This window comes from Centruroides sculpturatus, unplaced genomic scaffold (assembly GCF_000671375.1).
Source record: "Centruroides sculpturatus isolate CEXI.00-Female unplaced genomic scaffold, Cexi_2.0 scaffold471, whole genome shotgun sequence".
Taxonomy (NCBI): Eukaryota; Metazoa; Arthropoda; class Arachnida; order Scorpiones; family Buthidae; genus Centruroides; species Centruroides sculpturatus.
In genome coordinates this window covers 28,661-48,544 of record NW_019384689.1, presented here as the reverse complement: position 1 = coordinate 48,544, position 19,884 = coordinate 28,661, and the positions used below count along the sequence as shown (strand labels likewise).

At 32.4% G+C, this 19,884-nt stretch overlaps 2 protein-coding genes across 2 annotated transcripts in view; both read right to left on the bottom strand.

Annotated features, from left to right (window-relative positions):
- The window catches only part of LOC111627124 (tyrosine-protein kinase Fyn-like), a 29,751-nt gene that overhangs the window by 8,335 nt on the left and 1,532 nt on the right, over positions 1-19,884 (bottom strand). The window contains exons 3-7 of the mRNA XM_023370689.1: positions 15,019-15,117; positions 14,808-14,911; positions 12,017-12,166; positions 11,498-11,662; positions 1,364-1,623 (exon numbers count right to left, since the gene is read on the bottom strand). Of these exons, the coding sequence (XP_023226457.1) occupies positions 1,364-1,623; positions 11,498-11,662; positions 12,017-12,166; positions 14,808-14,911; positions 15,019-15,117 (778 nt within the window). The remainder of the gene's footprint in view (positions 1-1,363; positions 1,624-11,497; positions 11,663-12,016; positions 12,167-14,807; positions 14,912-15,018; positions 15,118-19,884) is intronic.
- On the bottom strand, positions 16,168-18,763 carry LOC111627125. The gene is made up of 2 exons (XM_023370690.1): positions 17,290-18,763; positions 16,168-17,181 (listed from the first exon to the last, which is right to left on the bottom strand). Exon 1 carries the CDS (start codon positions 18,635-18,637, stop codon positions 17,456-17,458), a length of 1,182 nt encoding a protein of 393 aa, XP_023226458.1. The 5' UTR covers positions 18,638-18,763; the 3' UTR covers positions 16,168-17,181; positions 17,290-17,455.

The window sequence follows — 19,884 nt, the reverse complement described above, 5'->3', positions numbered from 1 at the left end:
TATGTATATATAAGAATATTCTATTCCCCTTTCTCTTTGTTCTGTTTCTATACTTTCTGGAACTTTCGTCTGAATGTGGGTGGTCAGTGACCCAATTTCGGGACAAAGGAGTGAAGATAGCCCAGAGGGCAAGTGGGGGACGATAAGGACACTTTTGGCTTTGGACCGGAGGAGGAAAGACCGTCGGAGAGAGCGGTCTCGAGTTTGGTGTTGCTTCGGCCGGAAGGGTTACGAAGAACACTAAAGATAGAAATAGCATTGGAAGAGAAAAAGAACTTTGGAAAAGTCGAGATTTAAGAACGAATTTTGGGTCCTCGCATGTGCTCCGTCCCCATAGAAGAAAAGAATTCCAAGACAAAATCATCTTGCGGCCACCACCTCAGTCAACCATTCGGGTACCCGTTCCTTACTAGGAATTTCCATTTTTATTCTCCCATTCTATTCTAATTCCTGTCCTTCCTTTCCTCTTCTAGTTATAAGTAGTTTTAAGTTAGTGATTAAGTGTCTCCTTTGTTACGCGAAAGAAGAGTTTAGCTCCGCTGTAGATTAAATGTCGGTGTTGTGTGTTCCCTTTTGTTTAATTAAAGTGAGGAACAAGGAGGTCGGAATCAACGAACCTTTCCTGTATATATGTTCATACAGTAAAATAAAGCACGTCTTATTGTTTTATATTCCTGTCTCTTTGTGAGAATTCATTCATCACCACGTGCTCACCACAGTACATCTAATGGAAATAATTTGGTAGATTTTCTGAACAATAATATTCTAAGGATGGCAGATTGTTCCAAAAACACTCGGTACATAGGAAACAATACATTTTGAATTGTCCCTCTAAGTAAAATAATGTTATATGACAACAAGTTTAGAACTGGAATGCAGTAGTTGTCTGTAATTATTTCAATAAACAGTGTCTACAGTAGATGTCATTTAATGATATTTCAATCAATAAACTGCCTATTGTAAAAATCTTCAAGTTCTATTAACAAGTAGAAATTGATTTTTATAATTGTTTCTGAACTAATTATATCTATGAAAATGCTTTAAGAAGTTGCTGGTGAATTTAAAATAAACATTTTCAAGTTCATAGATTAAAAACATTAATTTGTTGCTGGATTTAAAGGTTGTTTGATTATTAATGGTATCTAATTACTCCTCCAATTACTTTTGTTTTCCAGGAAATGGAATAACTTTGATTGATATACATCAAAGAACCAATACATCCAACTTGTGTTAGGTTAGTATAACTCATGATGACAACATTGACTCAAAACAATAAAATTTATGTATTTAAGTCTTCCTTTTAAAAGAATTGACTGATTATTTTGTTTTTATATATATGATGCAAAGAGACAAATAATCTAACCTGAGCAGCAAAATCAATAAGGATTGGAAATTTCAGACTTTTTTCATTATGACCTCTTAAATATTCCAACAAACTACCATTAGACATATATTCAGTGACAATATAGATAGGTTCTTCTTTTGAGCACACTGCATACAGAGATACCAATTTTTCGTGTCTAAACTTTTTCATTATAGCTGCTTCCTGAAGAAATGCTTCTGGATCCATCGTTCCAGGCTTCAATGTTTTAACCGCTACCTCCTTAGTGCCTTTCCATTTACCTGAAAAATTTAAATAATTATAGTAATATATAATTATTGATTATTAACTCAAAAATTATTATAAAGTATTTTTTTGTTTTATAAATATATTGATGATTGAGTAAGTTAGAATTGAAACAATACTTAAACATTGTTTTCATTCTAATTTAGCTTATTAAAAATTTGTCAGAATTTATTGTTTCATACAGAGCCTCTCACTTAATACAAATCATTAAATTTTATCTTTGACATCACATTTCCTCAATTCTAGGCTATGCTTGAGAATAATGCAATTGAAAGAATGAGCTGCAACATAGTTGTCACTAACGGTGTAAGGAACCAAGTCCGAGCATTATTTTTAGTTATTTTTTATTTTGCTTTTTATTTTTGTTTGGGACTTATGTTTGGTAGGGAAACCTTCATCCTAACAAATCACCTTAGAAACTTAAAAATAGAAGAAAGAGAACCAACTCACCGACGAGAAAAAGCACCATAGAAAAAACTCATGCACACTTGCGCTCCTGAGCGGAAAAAAGTAAGTCTGCACCAAGAAAGAAAGGGGGAGACCCCACAAGCACAACTTAGGAACTTGCTAAACCTTAAAGAATAAAACATCCTGAAATTGTAAAAAAGAATAATGTAAAAGGTTAGTGAGTATTGTCGGAAAATAGGCTGCCAGGCAGAAAGGAAAAGTTGACTGTTAGCGATAAGTATGTAAATGAGGAGAGTGATGTCACCTCACAGTATAAAGTCCGAACCTCAAGTGAAGATGACCGAGGTGAACTTCGTAGCAGCAAACGACAGAGGTGTCCGATAGCGATAAAGTGGTTCCAAGGTGATTTTGAAGTTATTTGATTTGTGGATCGAAGATTAGAGAAAGTCTTGAGAGTTGAGGAAAAAAGTTCTTAGTATATTGAGGTGACGATTAGGACCTTAGTTCATAAGAATTGTTGTACATAAGTTAAGTCTTTGAAATTTTTATCAAGTTCCAAAGGGGAATAGATTTAAGTTAGCAAATGAGTTGATTCTTATTTATTTTCATTGAATAAATTGTTACTGAATCTTGTACATAGTCATTATTAGAATTATTAAATATTAAATTTGATTAACTTTGTCATTGTTTAATTCAGTGCACGCTTAAAGTCCAGGCCTGGCACATTAATGCAAATCCGCGTAAAGTACCCATTAGGTAACGGATATTTCCGGCAAAAAGTCATGTCACTAATCATTGTAAAAGGCATAAAAATAACTTAGTACTTTACAACTTCACATAACCAAATGTCCAAGCTGGACCCAAGATGAATCACTGTAAAGCAGATGCCATAAATACTTTTCCAGCAAATGTTTTCAGCTTGCTTAAGAAGCTTTCTTCAGGTTTTACTGCTGAAATTGAATAGATATTCTAAAAGGGAATGCATCAAACATTCTATGGTGTATTAAAAAATATGACCAAACTTACCTCAAAAACCTTTAACCGATGCAAACTAAAATTTAACAATATAAACATTTTCAGACTACTCCTGGATCCTTCTTCAGGTAAAGAATCGTTTGAAATGATATTCAATATGAAAAAACAGTCGTTTGGAACGATTTTTAAATAAGAAAGATAGAACGGAAACATGTGCTCAATAGTTCCGAACGTAAAAGTTTCTACGTCGTATCGAAAGTCATTTAAAATATTTTCCCTTTTTATCCAAATATTGTACGAAGATCCTTGATGTTAAGCAAAAAACATATCACATAAACACTGACTACCACTTTACTCTCCTTCCTTTAGGTTTATGATTCACTTAATCTTCCTGTTGTATTAGGGCCTGCCAAGCCAAAGAAAGAGATCTCATCTCTGGAATTAATAGGTGACAAAGTGCTTTATGCTCTGTATATCTCTATCTGCTCCAACCATTTGAGATGGTCTAAATATGAAAAGGTGATAATTAACTTAGCATTTGAAAAGTCTGCTATGATCTCTCGATCAGACGCGTAAATGGATAAGGAAGTGGAACATTTATTATGTTGAATGTCACGCATGTGTTCCTTCAATCTGATCCCAACAGCACGTTTCGTTGAGTCTATGTATATTAAGTCCTTGTCAAAACGGTGGTCCCTAAGTGGTACCCTATATATGCCCGGCAGTCTTTCCTTCTTATACTCATCCTTTCCATTGCGTAGAATATCAAATATAGATGGGCATCTTCTGTAGGCTAGGGAGACACCCTGTTGCCGTACAATTCTACAATATAATGATTTCAATAGTGGGTTGTAAGAAACCAACACCCTCTGTTTATCCTCATTCTGGTTGCCATTTATTGAATGTGAGTTAGTAATCAGACAATTGGAGAATACAATACTTCCGAATTTCCTCCAAAACATCATAATTTACAAGTGCTACGTTGACGACATCATTATTCTCTGGAGGGACTCTCCAAACATTACCCGATTTTTGGATCAAATGAACAACAACCCCTAAGGCCTTACCCTAGAGGTTGAACCCTAGAGGTTGAAATGCAGCGATTCATCGGTGCATTTTCTGGATTTGAATAATACCTTTGGAGGACCGATCATACACACCTCTGTGTACTGCAAACCATCAGACCATCCCACATATATTCCAGCAGACTCTTGTGACCCTATCCAATACAAGATGGCGGCAATTAGGGCCCTTGTTAAAAGAGCCCACACACACTCTTCTACTCAATGGGCTTTAGAACAGGAACTGCAATACCTATGTGAAGTGGCCAAACACTATGGCTACCACAAATCATACAAAAAATGTCACAATGATTTGGTGGAATGATGGCTTTTCCTTCTAAAAGAGTTAATTTGGTAAACAGAACGAGGATAAATAGAGGGTGTCGGTTTCCTACAAACCACTATTGAAATCATTATATAGTAGAATCGTACGGCAACAGGGTGTCTCCCTAGCCTACAGAAGATGCCCATCTATATTTGATATTCTACGCAATGGAAAGGATGAGTATAAGAAGGAAAGACTGCCGGGCATATATAGGGTACCACTTAGGGACCACCGTTTTGACAAGGACTTAATATACATAGACTCAACGAAACGTGCTGTTGGGATCAGATTGAAGGAACACATGCGTGACATTCAACATAATAAATGTTCCACTTCCTTATCCATTTACGCGTCTGATCGAGAGATCATAGCAGACTTTTCAAATGCTAAGTTAATTATCACCTTTTCATATTTAGACCATCTCAAATGGTTGGAGCAGATAGAGATATACAGAGCATAAAGCACTTTGTCACCTATTAATTCCAGAGATGAGATCTCTTTCTTTGGCTTGGCAGGCCCTAATACAACAGGAAGATTAAGTGAATCATAAACCTAAAGGAAGGAGAGTAAAGTGGTAGTCAGTGTTTATGTGATATGTTTTTTGCTTAACATCAAGGATCTTCGTACAATATTTGGATAAAAAGGGAAAATATTTTAAATGACTTTCGATACGACGTAGAAACTTTTATGTTCGGAACTATTGAGCACATGTTTCCGTTCTATCTTTCTTATTTAAAAATCGTTCCAAACGACTGTTTTTTCATATTGAATATCATTTCAAACGATTCTTTGCCTGAAGAAGGACCCAGGAGAGGTCTGAAAACGTTTGTATTGTTAAATTTTAGTTTGCATCGGTTAAAGGTTTCTGAGGTATGGGTTGTTTAGTAAACTCCGGTGTGCAGTTGTTTGTTATTATTACTAATATGTAACATATATCAAATAGTAAATATGGATAATAACTGTATTAATACAATAAAATAAATATTCAACACACTAAACAGGATATTAATTAATATAAAATTATGTTACCAGTTGTAGTTTCCTTTCATGTACAGTGCACTCCCATGTTTATCAAGGGGTTATTAAGCAATGTCCTCCAAGAAAAAGACAGTATTTTAGTCTTTGTTGTTAATGCAATCATCGTTTAAGGTTGCCTTAAATATTTTGTCTCTAATATTCTTTATTGATGTTCTTCAAAAACCTGCCAAGTCAGTTAATTTCAATGAAACCTTCCTTGTTATGCTGAAATTAACTGATACATTGAACTCTGCAGCATATTGAGCTGTTATTGGTTTATCCTTGTCTATTGTGTTTTTGTTCTTTAAGTCTATGGGATAAAGACCTGTAGATAGAACCTACTATCGAAAATCAGGATAGAGTAAACCATCAGTGTTTATTTTATCCTTGCCATTGCTGAACAATCTGTAGATAGTGGCATTAAGACAATGTGATGTGAGTATTTATGTGTTTAGCTATCTGCTTATACAGTAGTGGCCATAAGTAGAGCTACCCTTGACATATTTTTTTAAAATGTGGCCTCTGTTTTGTTTACCACCTACTACATAATTAATATTGTGATAGTTGGAAAGAACACAAAAAAAGTCAAAATACTCAATTCAATCAAACAGATTTTATTTTAAATCTGATTTACAAAAGAAAAAAATTAAGTTTTTATATTTTACACTGTGACAAAAGTAGAGCTACCAAAGGAAAATGCAGATTTGTCCAGTATTTTTAAGACAAAATATTAGTATTTTGTGGCTTAACCAGAGCTTCTGATCACTGCATCACATCTACATTCTGTTGAATCAACTAAGTTGTCAAGCACTGATTGGGGAATCTCATACCATGCTTTTTGGATGGCAGACCACAATTCATCTTGATTTGAATATGTACACTGGCGTATATACGGCGCTCAATTTATTCCAAAGATTCTCTATGGGGTTTAGGTCTGGCAATTGGGCTGGCCATGTCATAAGATTCACCTTTTTCTGTTGAAGCCATTGCTTTACTAAATTTGCTGTTTGTTTTGGGTTGTTGTCCTGTTGGAAGATCCATCCCCTTGGCATTGAACAACGCGCTTGAGAAAGCATTTGATTCTGCAATATATTTTGATAAATGGCTTGATCCATTATTCTATTAATTCTATGAATTGGACCAATTCCCTTTGCAGAGAAACATCTCCATACCATTATGCAGCCACCACCATGCTTTATTGTAGGAACTGTGTATTCCAAAATAAATGGTCATATCTCATGTTCACTGGTTGTCTGACATATCATTTGCCATCACTAGAGAAGACATTGAATTCAGATTCATCACTCCAGAACACCTTGGACCATTTTTGTTTGGTCTGATGTGTTCATGTGCAAACTCTAATCTCAACTTTTTGTATTTTGCAGAGATGAGTGGTTTCTTTGCTAGTCTCCTCCCATGTAATCCAAAACTAGTCAAATGTCTTTGTACAGTCCTTAAGCTTATATCTGGGTTACCCACTTCATGCTTAATATGTGAAGCAGTCAAACAACGGCTGGCTGCACTAATATGCTTGATGAACTGTGGTGTTGTTTTTCATGACTTTTTGGCAGAAATAATGGTCCCATATATTTGAAAACACTTCACTACTTTCATGACAACAGTTTTATGCACATTAAAGATTTTACCAATTTCAGTAAAGTCTTTTTATCCTTCAAATGCATATCTACCATTCTTTGTTTGATATCACTTGATAATTGTATTGAAATATAGATGTGATGAAACAATTAGCTCTGGTTACATCACAAAATACTAATATTTTGTCCTAAAAATACTGAACAAATCTGCTTACTTCCTTTGGTAGTTCTACTTTTGTCACAGTGTAGAATATAAAAACTTAATTTTTTCTTTTATAAATCATATTTAAAATAAAATCTGTTTGATTGAATTGAGTATTTTGACTTTTTTGTGTGCTTTTTTTCAACTATCACAATATGTAGTAGGTGGTAAACAAAGGTCGCATTAAAAAAAAAAATATGTCGAGGGTAGCTCTACTTTTGGCCACTACTGTAAGTTGACTCTAGCAATCATATTAGAAGAAATTGCCATAGGTCACAGCATAACAGGGTCCACCAGTGGCCAAGCGGTTCCATTCCCTGAACACTGGGAATTCAGTCATGGGTACACGCCTTGCCAGGATGGGCTGGCCACATGGAGTTTTCTGGGTTTTCTCCATGTCTGTAACACCTGAATAGGGGTCAGTTACCCTTAAAAAAGACCTCTTGGAAGGCATTCCCCTGAAAAAGATCGTCCAAGTATTATGCTGCTGTAACTTAACCAAGCAAACACAGTATAACAGAAAGCTTGTAAGGAACTCATTGCAAAAAAATGGAGCATGGCTGTAAGGAATATCTTCACCTGTAAAGCATGAATACACTACTCTACCCACAGGTGCCTTCATAGTTTTATTCTATTTCCAGGTTATAATTTAGTTTTAATACAATAAAAACATTTTAGACCTATTTATAGATCTTCCTTAGTTAGGACTATAAACCGAAAGAAAACGAGAGTATACTCCATTCCTCTAGAGCAGTGATTCCCAAACTCTTTTGAATTACTGCCCCCCTCAGTTCCATAAAGTTATACCCAAAGTCCAACCATACCCAAACACCTCTAACCCATTTTCCCTTGTGTGAGAAAGGCTTGGAATTCTCAGGAAAACTTTTCTATGAACCTCACACTTTGTGTCCTTACCTTACATCATTGTCACCATCTAGAAACCATTAAATGCAATGTTTCTTCTTATCCATTTTAAAAGAGGAAAGGAAAGGGTTGTCAGTGACACTAATCTTTGCCCTTGGTCACCCTGCCTCCAGTGCCCCTCCCTCCCACTTGCTTCATTCACTGTCCACAAGGGGGTGATAGTGCCCATTTTGGGAACCCCACTGCTCTAGAAGATCAACATTTTCAATGTAAACTTACATATGTGAAAGCTACAGAAAGGAGTCTCAAAGCAAGACTGATAGAACATAAGTACATGATCAAAAAAAACATGAACAACACAGTCTTAGCCAACTACCCCAGGGAGCAAGACATAAGAATTGTGTGGGAGGATACAGCAATAATCCAATCCAATAAAAATCTTAACACCCTCCAATACTTGGAAATGACTGTTTCTTGTGAGCTTTAAATATTTCAAACAAGTAGAGGAAAAGGTGGTATTATGGAACCCTCCATTTCAAACTGATAATAAAGGCAAACTGTAGCGGATTGTGGCTGAACTGCACTAGGCAGACATCCATAGCAAGGGAAAAACCCGTTTCACTTCAGTTAAACAGTTGTCCGTAGTGAATTAGCATATTTGTGTTTTTTGAAATGCGAAAGTTTTGAATGCTAAGTGAATTTAATTATTTCTAAAATATAAATTGTGTAGTTGTAGGTTCACTGGTGCATGTATTCCGTTCCAGAGACTTAGGGGTACTGTACATATTAATCTGTGTGATGTTCACGTTTTTTAAAGTTTGGTCTTGACAGACATAGGTTAATTCAAGATGGCAAAGCATGAAATACGCACCCCATTGGTGCTTTTAATACGGAACCCAACTCCTCCGAACTCTCTCTTTGCCAGCAGACATTCATCCGGAGCAATTTGTGAAAAAGACACTAGGTAGAAAGCCAATTCTTCCTGAGAATATCAAAAAAGAGCTGGTGGAATATATATTGTTGATGGAGATTGTATTTTTCTTTTATAAAAGCATTTTTTCGATAAAATACATTGGAGTAAATAATTTTTTAATTATTTAACATTCTTTGTACTTTCCTATTTGTTTTTTGGATACATTAAAGCATTTTTTGAAAACATACGATAAGGTTCCATATTACCATCCGGTTTTCCCTAAGTCTACTTTCTGACTTTTTGTACAAAAGCCTTCAAAAACAATACTTATAGTTACACTAGTGAAAAATCCAATTAGGAACATTTAGTTTAATAGTTACCAGTACTTTTCGCACAAAAAATGTGGGTGTAGTTATGATACTTTTGTTTACAATTCACTATAATGTAATTGAGGTTCCATAATACCACCTTCTCCTCTATCAATTATAAAGATGCAGAATCTATCTACAGCTTGGAAGTGTAATTTTGAACCATGAACTTTGACACTTATAGTAGTTATATTTATTATTAATTTATTTATGTTTCCTTTATTTTAAAGTCAAATTTTAAAATACAGGTAACCCCCGTATAACATGGGAGTTACGTTCCAAAAAATTGCCGTTTTATGCGAATCCGTGTTATACGAAACAAAGAACTAGTGTGAAAAGGGGGGGTTAGGTTCCAAAAAATTAAAAAACATACTGTCAAATCCTTATTTAGATCAGATTTATTATTCATTTTTTTCATAGGTAAAATATTTATTATTTAAGTAAATATTATACCAGAGGATTATTCATCCTATATGATGATCTCAGCATGAGCATCATGAACTGGTAACAATTTTTGGGTGCGTTCGTTAATAGCAATCATTCCACAACGAGAGTGCGCTGCTGTTTGTAGGCATTTAGGAACAACAGTAAAAGAAAGATGGCAGCGCCCACGCTATTGATAGTATTGTGATGGAGGAATCTATAATTCTAAAATGAGCTTTTAGAGGCAAAAGAAGGGTCCCAATTGTAAAATTTAACCATTAAATGGAGTATTTGTTGAAAGAGCATTCAAAGTAGCCACAAAAACAATTAGAATGCTTGCACAGAGTTACACAGAGGTATAAAAGAACGCACCCTTTATTACATTTCATGTTGTACGAGGGTTTTATCCAATTCCCTAATCGTGTTAGAGTGAACCCGTGCTATAAAAGCACCATGTTATACGGGGGATGTTCCCAATTCTCGAACTGTGTTAGAGTGAATCCGTGCTATAGAAGTGCTGTGTTATACAGGGGTTACCTGTATATAACAAATATGTACTGGAAGTAGAATATGTTAAAAAATAAACTACACCAATACAAATCCAGCAAAATTTAATAAAATAATAACATTTTCAACTGGTTTTCAACAATCATCCTCAGTTACCAAAAATAGAATATTTAATATTGTTTGTTGGTATTGGTATTGGTGTAGTTTATTTTTTAACTTATCAAATTTTAATTATTGAGTTTTATTTTTCCTATTTAAATATTATTTTATATTTGTTTAAATTTACAACCTGTAGGTTTGTAAATTTGTATTTTGTTCAATTTTAATCTCAAAATGCTATTTTTGTATTCAATTTGTAATTCTAATTGCTTTTATTGTATTAAATTACTGCTGTACACACAAGGAAACTAAACCAATAATACATTTAATTTTATTAATATAAAATGTTAATAANATAAAATTAAAGATGTTATGTTTAATGTGTTGCATATTTTTTATATGTATTAACACAGTTATTATCCATATCCTATTTGATATATGTTGTGCACTAAGCTAAAAGCTATATCGTTCATATTTTGTAATGTGTGATATTCTAAAATAGAATGCTTGATGCATTCCATTTTAGAATATCTATTCAATTTCATCAGCTAAACCTGAAAAAGGTTTCTTAAGCAAGCTGCAAACTATTGCTGAAAAAGTATTTGTGGTATCTGCTTTATGACGATACCTATACATAAGTAAACTTTCGTAAGTTTCACTTATTCTACCATTGCTTCAGTAATGTCACTAAAATTTGGATTAAATATCTTTAAGAAGACTATATTATAGCACAAAACCAAAATGAAAAATGTCTTAGGTATCCAAAGGAATGCATAAATAGTTGCCAGAGACAGAAATAAATATAGTGTGTACACTTATTTTAGCATTTATATTCAAAATAAAAGTCATAGATGATTCTGTAAATTAATTTATGCTATTGTAGTTTAATAGAAATAAAAAAATTTGTGTATTTTCAATTTCAAATTGATGGTGTATCTTAAAATCAAAAAATATATAAACTATGTTTTTATTTCAAATAATGCAATAAATACACATATAACACAGCAGTGTGCTGTTCATTAGAATAAATATGTATATTAGATATTTGTAAATAATAATAATAATTTAAGAGAATGTACATATTTTTATTATTAAATAATCAAATTTTCTTACCATACCAAACTTCTCCAAAATTTCCACTACCCAATTTATGAATTAAATTTAATGAACTTTTTGGTATTTCCCATTCATCTTTTGTTTCTGAAGAAAGATCCCACACAGTCGGTTTTGGTTTTGGACATATCATCGTCAGTTTATGACAAAGACCATTTGCTGCATCTAGAAAAAAAATCAGTATGGTATAAATTTGTCGATACAATTATTTTAAAATATGCATTTTTAATATTTTGTGTTAAAAATTTTATATTTAATTCAATATTTTATTGTGGATCTGGTCAAACCACAACAAACTTGATACAAAGACCAAAGAGCTTTTATATCAAGTTCCATTAATATTGGAGATGCCCATAGAACAGAAAAAAAAATACATTTAAGTTTATCAAATATGTATTTTTAATGCTTGGAAGATTATGTTGTATAACATGAATAATAAATTTAAATATTATTCATAATAAAAGTATAATCAATATCTTTGATGATTTCATTTATTCATAAAATAATAATAATGTTTACCTGAATAATGTTTAATGAGTTCATGTAGAGTAGTAAATTTCTTCTGTGAAGTTACATAATACTCCCCTAATTCAGAAATTTTGACTTTATAATGTTTGATGTGATCACCCTTATCAGCTTCATAATCACGAATGGAGAGTGAAAATGCTCCTAATTAAGTAAATATTTTTGGATTAAATATATTTTTTGACCATATCAGACTTTATAATGTTTGATGTGATCACCCTTATCAGCTTCATAATCACGAATGGAGAGTGAAAATGCTCCTAATTAAGTAAATATTTTTGGATTAAATATATTTTTTGACCATATCACTTACATAAAGTTAACTATTATAAAAAAAAACTTTTATGAGATATATAGAATGTTTATAAGGTCTGTGTGACATTTTTAAATGTTAATAACCATGGACATACATATGATGCATGAACAAAATAAAAGACCTTTAGAAACATGATTCTCAGAGTGATTTTATGCATATTAGCTTTTGAATTAACTAATTAAAACAATTTTAAAATTTAAATTCATTTTTAGATCTTATAACTGAATAAAAGCAGCATGGATAAAGAAAAAGTAACTAATTAAAATCCATAATAGCTGTAAAGCAGGAATTCAAGACCCATTACAACAAAGATGGACTACATAGAAACTCAATTAACAAGCAGATGAAAAATTTTAATGATAATAGATCCATGAATAAATCCCAAACTATAATGTCAAATGAGAAAATTGGTTCAATGGATATGTCTCACGTAATGACAGTTATATCAAGGAATGCAACAACAGAGATATTTTTAAACTGAATGAAAAATCTGGGATCTATCAAATTCCACTAAAATGTGCTCTGCCAGAAGAAGAAACTAGCTACACAGGGGCCAAGGCCAGAATGTTAAGTTCTCGCATCCTAGAACATCAGGAGGATATCAGAAACATAGGCCATCAATGAAATTAACAAAAAAAGTACTTGACCAAGATTATCATCCACTCTGGGCTCAAACAAAATTAGTCAAAAGGTGCAACAATTGGAAAGAATTACTTATTTGAGAGAACCTCTACATATCTGCTATAACACCATGCAACACACCAACCCTTGAAATCCCACAATTGTGGATAACATTATTCAAGCAATTCAATCCACAATTTTAATTCCTTTTCGTATAATCATTTATGCATCTTGCTATTGCTCACTATGTATTTGGGAAATTACATCATTTGTAATGCCACTCATAATTTTAGAACATTGCTATATTTCAAATTCATATTGGTATTCCATCCACATGCTTTATTCTATTTCATAAAGCTGTTCAAAAGCTTAAAATTTGATAGCAGTTGTATTCGATATTCACCTGATAACGGTAACTTTATGCTACTGAAAGTGCTAGCGAACACCCTTATACTCTATAAGTTGCTATTGATAACGCCACAATTCTCAAGTGTAGTTATTATATTTAAAAGTTGGCATGAAGTGTAGTTCATCTTTATTATGGAAACTACTAGAAAACACTTCTTTTCATTATTGAATACAAGAACTTTATGGTTAAAGCAAAAAGCACAGCTTTGGTTTTTACTAGTGTCGCAAGAAAGGTCTCATCCCCAAATACATAGCTCTTAAGTACGACTCATTTCCTACTGAAGTTCGAACCCTGTTACCTCAAACTAAACAAAGTCTTCTAGCAAAATTATTTAAGAGCAAATGTAAAGTAATAGCAGAAAAAAGTTGTACCTGGCCCACCTATGCTTTCTAAAACAATGTGATGCAAAAACTCTACATCAACAATTGGACAAAATAAGAGATTTAGCCAACAAAAAAAGCACTTGAGATCAGGAAGAAACTGATCAAAAAATTCCATTGGTGTCAGAAAATATATCAAGGAATAAAAATACAACTGTATAATGTCAAAAATTAAGATTTAAATACAATTTACAGTATTCTCTTATCATGCATATATCCAAAGTTACCAACTGTTTAAAACTACACTTGAACTTAAATATTAATTTAAAAAAATAAATATTAATATGGGATGTTACTCTCCTGAAAATTTAAATTAAAAATTCTAATAGTTTTAAACTTAAAGAACGTTACAAAGAAATAATATATTAAGTTAAAATATTTTATGAGAATTATACTTAGATATATGAGTTTATACTTAGAAATTTTATGATAACGTTGTATAATGTACAAAACAGTTAAAAGTAAAATAACATCAAAAAACAAAATGTGCAAAAATTCTTAAGTCACTGATGTATGGATCCAGCTTAATTAGGTTAATTTTCCAAAAATTCAAAATTATAAGTGGACTAGTTTGGCCATAATCCATGTTTTAATTAAAATTGGTTTAGTTAATATAATTAAACTTGGGATATGGATTAACTAATTAATCCAATTAAAAATTTGAGTTTTTTGAGAAATCAACCCATCATGTTAATTGAGCTAATTATTTAATTCATATTCAGCATATTCAGGTTAAAATTATATTAAATTAACCTGGAATGCAAAATTTATTTTCAGCTATTATTGTGTTAATTATTTCAATTATAATCATAATATTTTTGACAATTATTATGTTTGTAACAAACTCAATAACATTTGCTTTTTGTTTTTCTATGAAGTTCTTATAACTATATAAAATTAAAATATTTTAATCTATGACTTTTTATGAACATTCTTCTTAATTTCCAACACATTACTTTCCACATCATTATAATTTTTAAAAATATATTTAACCAAAATTTAAGAAAATACTAAGAAAAATCTTAAACTATATTTACAAATTTGCTTTAGATTTCTTACCTGTAGTATGCTCACTTCTACGAATGAGAAATGTGCCTCTCGGAGTGGCAGTGGCCAGCAACAGTTTTTCCGAGTCTTTGCGGGAAGTTTTGTCAAAAAACCAACTAGAAGTTTATACATAAATTCATTAAATATATTTATTTTTTTGAAATAATTTTTGGAAATTATTTATTTAATTTATATTTTATATCATGGAAATTTAACAGCTTACTCTTCACTTTCAATGCTTTTCTCTAAAGCCACATAATTTCTAGGAATGTATCCTGTTTCATTATTTGCTAGATGTCTTGCATGCCACCAATCAGGATCACTGAATTTAAAATAATTTAAAAATAAAAAATTTGAATTGAATTTCATAAACATTTTTTTTTAATCTTTAATTAGGATATTTGATTACAGGTATGTGTATATACACCCATTGCCATAAAAATTAGCACACCAGAAAAGAGTTGTTGGAATCAAATGAAATTGTGCATGTGTTAGTGTAATGGTGATATAAGTAAGTGATTACAAAATAAAAGCAAAAAAATTGTTTATTGCAGGAAAAACTACAAATGAAAGGAGGTTCTAATATCCTATTGGGCCATCTCTAGCATGAATACACAATGTAATATGGGTGAGCATGAAGGCATACAGGTGCCATATGGTGTCCTGTGGCTTCTCAGTCCACAGTTGCTGCAAGCAGTCCTCTAGTTCAGCCAAACTCCTAGGCTGTTTAACTTGGCATTCCAAGTGATCCCAGACATATTTGATTGGTAACAAATCAAGGGACTAGGCAAGCCAGGAAAGTATAGCAATTTGGCAGAGGCAGTCCTGTGACACCCTTGCTGTGTGTGGTCGAGCATTATCCTGTTGGAAAATGGCTCTTGGAAGCCTTGCCATGAGAGGTAGCACATGGGGCTGCATGATATCACTAACTTATCTCTGGGTTGTCAAGGTCCCTTGGATCACTAAAAGAAGTAACCATGATCATATGTGATGGCACCCCAGACCATCATACCAGCTGAGGGAGCAGTGTACCACTCCAAAGTGTAAACAGGATTGAAGCATTTATCATGGGGCCTCCAGACATAAACATAACCATCATCGGTATCCAAACTGAATCTGGATTCACTGCTGTAGACAACCCAGTTCCATTCCATTGTGGTCAAATCTCATCAGGAGTGACACCACTCCAAACAGAGGCAATGGTGGGGGGTGTCATTGTCAGCACATGTAATAGCCACTGCAATACAAAATGTTCCTCAAAATGGTATAGATAAACACAGGGCATGTAATGATAGTACTACCTGTGCCTGATGACGAGCAATGATATAGCTGGCTATGTGCATGATTGTCAGAGAACCAGGTGGTCCTCTCAGCTAGTGGTTTCCAAATGATTCCTGAGTCTGGGTGCCATGTGTGTGAGCTCTATCTCATCCCCTGGTCCCAACCTACACAGTGTTGTCAGAATGGCCTAGATGGTGGGCTATTCAGCAAGATGACCATCTGGCTTCTCTCAACCTGATGATCCTCCCCCTATAAAACTCAATAAGCTGTTCATATGGTCTTTGATGCAATGTAAAGGCATTGTAGTGATACAGCATCCCTCTGAAACAAGTAAACTACAGAGAGGATGTCTTTGTGTGCTTTTTTTACAGGCCAAAGGGGACACACTTTAATGCCCTCTGCTGACATTATGCAATGAACCATCATGCTATAACTCTAATCATATCCATATATGCTTGAGACTTATCAGCCTGCCAAGTTTTGCAGCAATGTGACAGCTCTCCCTTGATGTGCTAATTTTTATGGCAATGAGTGCATATGATTAATTTACGATTATTTAAGTTTAGATAAATCAAGATATTAATATAGTATATAAAACAAAAAAACTGGCCATTAAAATGCAATAAAAGAGTAAAAGGTTTGGTAGCAAGGAAGCATTTACCACTAGACAATTATTTCTGCACAAAACAATTTCCTTCAAGATTATTCATAAGAAAATTTCTTATATATTTTCAAATCCAAATAGTATATATTTTTTAATGTAGAGGACGTGGTTGCTGTATCATCAAATGCAGTGTGTAGCATCTGTGTAATCCAAAATGAGTTGGTAGACGAACGGACAGCAATTGGTTAGAAAACGTACGTTTTATTTAAAAAATTCCTAATTCATATGCATTTCGGGTTGGCTTAAATTCCCAACCCCTCTTCAGTGCTGTTAAGATTACACAAAAAAATATAATTTAAGGTTAGTTTTACGGTATTGGTTAGTAGGAACATAACTAAAAACGCGAGGTGATGATAACATAAAATTGCTTACTTGACATATAATGGTACAGCATAGATGTATTTTACAAAATTTTTTGATTACATAGTAGTATGGCATAGCCTATGATATGAAAAAAGTGGTATAAGGGGGAGGCTGTTTAACATATCATTTTTATGACGAACTGTATAACATAGAATATTAATTTAAAAAATATCAATGCACACTTACATTTTAGTTAGAATGTATTATTTCCGAATACAAAAAGGAACATAGTACAAAACATTTTTAACAACTGGTCTTATCCGTTGTTCGCTTAGTAACAGAATACCGACAAGTAATGTTATATAAACAGTTACCCACATTCCGTACACGGGGGTTGTGATTTAAACAATCTTTAACGCGTGGAGGCGTTCTCTATGAGTTTGTACCATTGGGGGTCTATGGACATGCCTTCTGAAACATTAATTAAGTTTTCTTTAGGGTGTTTTTTGATTTCTATGTGTTCTTTAAATTTTCTTTTATATGTGTCTTTTTCTACATGTAACACTTTTGTATTGTTTTTATTAATTTGGCAATTATAGTCTATTGTGTGGTAGTACCAGGGGGAAGTGTTATGTTTTAGGCGGATGGCTGCCATATGTTCTTTAATTCTGGTTTCTAGTGACCGGCCTGTTTCACCAATATAAGTTTTTGGATTTTGACAGTTGCATTCAAGTTTGTAAACAGTTCCTATAGTTTTAAGGGCGTTTAGTTTGTTGTTATGTTGTTTATTAATGTCATAATGGATACTATGAGATATTTTGTTGGTCAAAGATGGAGCCAAACTGATATTGTCTTTTTTTAATGACTTATTACAGCCTTCAAAAATGTTTTTTATATATGGGAAGGTTTTGTATTTTTTGTCGGATTTATATTTTGTGTTAAATCTATTTTCCCAGTATTGCTTTTGCCATGTGTTTAATTTCGATTTAGGATAGTCGTTAAGTAAAAATTTAGTTTCAAGCTCTTTTATTTTTATTTTTTGCCATTTGTTATCAGATATTCTGGTATATATGTTTTTTAACTCCATGGTATAAATATTCCTTTTTATATATTCTGGGACATGTGAGTAGTAGTTGATAGTTTTATTAACGTTACATGGTTTTTTGTATGTGATGAAAGAGAAATTATTAAGTGTATTCATGATTGTTATGTCGAGGAAATTAATTTTTTTATTGTTTTCTATTTCAATATCGAATTGAATATTTTCGTTAAATTTGTTAGCAGTGTTCAGAATAGTATTATCGTTTGTTATTCTATTATTGTATATTATTAAGTAGTCGTCTGCGTATCTCATTACAAGTTTTATGCCTGGGATATTATTTATTTTTTCATCTATGTTTATCATAGCTAATTCGGCTAATTTGGGTCCCATCTTTGATCCCATACTGATGCCATCTACCTGTCTATAGAAGTTAGTATTGGCTTGAAAATAGTTTCTGGTGTATGCGAAGTGTATTAGATTAATTAAAGTTTTATCTACATTTAACATGGTTAGGCTTTCCTCTATTAATTTCAATTTTATATTTGGGTACATATTTTTGACATCTAGGCTGATTAGTGTGTCAGTGTTACTTTTCTGTATTTTCAGTAACCTATTTATAACATCAAAACTAACCTTAAATTATATTTTTTTGTGTAATCTTAACAGCACTGAAGTGGGGTTGGGAATTTAAGCCAACCCGAAATGCATATGAATTAGGAATTTTTTAAATAAAACGTACGTTTTCTAACCAATTGCTGTCCGTTCGTCTACCAACTCGTTTTGGATTACACAGACGCTACACACTGCATAGTATATATTTTGTTTGAAATTGTTTATTGAAATCCATAGCTACAGCTTATGCCAATGTTTTTCAATGTTTTCCTAATAATAGACTTAGTAGTTTTTTCTTGCGACCCTGCTACTTCCATATGAATACACAGTAATCATGTTTTTAATAATACATGTAAAAAGTTTGATCTATAAGCGCAATGTAGCATAATAACGATCACTTGGCACTATTCACTTCTTTCTTTCACTTTTTGTTGATATGCATTAGTGATCGTTATTACGCTACATTGCGCTTATAGAACAAATAAAAAGAACAACAAAGTTTCAAAATATGGTAGAAAAAAAACATGTAAAAAGTGTTATAGTACTGCTCAGAACTATTTCCCATGTGATTGAATATCACTAGTTTATGCAAATAACTGTAATAATCTCATTTGATTCTATGTTAATTGTAAGCAATATCAATCATCATTTTTGTTTCATAGTTTTACATAAAGAAATTCAATTATTCAAGTTACTTTTTTATATTCTGACACTAATAGAGTTGTTGTTGATCAATAAATTAAGTGTATATATTTTAGCAGTTACAAACATTAATGCAACTTAATCAGCAGCAAATATCAAAATGCTCGTTTTTATTTAGTAATAAAACTATTGTCAGTGAGCCCAAGTTCAGAGTTTTTAAAATTATATGGTTTAAAAAAAATTTCAAAATACAATTTATTAACTTTTACAATATTAAGTGTAGAGTGGGTGAAGGAACTTAATAAGTACAAAATAAATATAAGTTATATATAATGTAAATAGTATTTTATTAACATATTCCAATTCTTCCCAAATGAGAGAGGGTTAAATCTTCCATGCACGGCCTTGATCAATAAAGTAGTATTGCATACTAATTTAAGCTCTTTGAATTGTGATATTTATTTTTATAATTTTAAATTGTATAGTAATTATATAATTGATTAACTTGAAACATATTAAGACTATGTCACTAGCCCTAATTACAT

Excerpts from the sequence above, each read along its gene's own strand:
- LOC111627125 (XM_023370690.1), bottom strand. The coding sequence starts at position 18,637 with ATGTACCCAAATATAAAATTGAAATTAATAGAGGAAAGCCTAACCATG.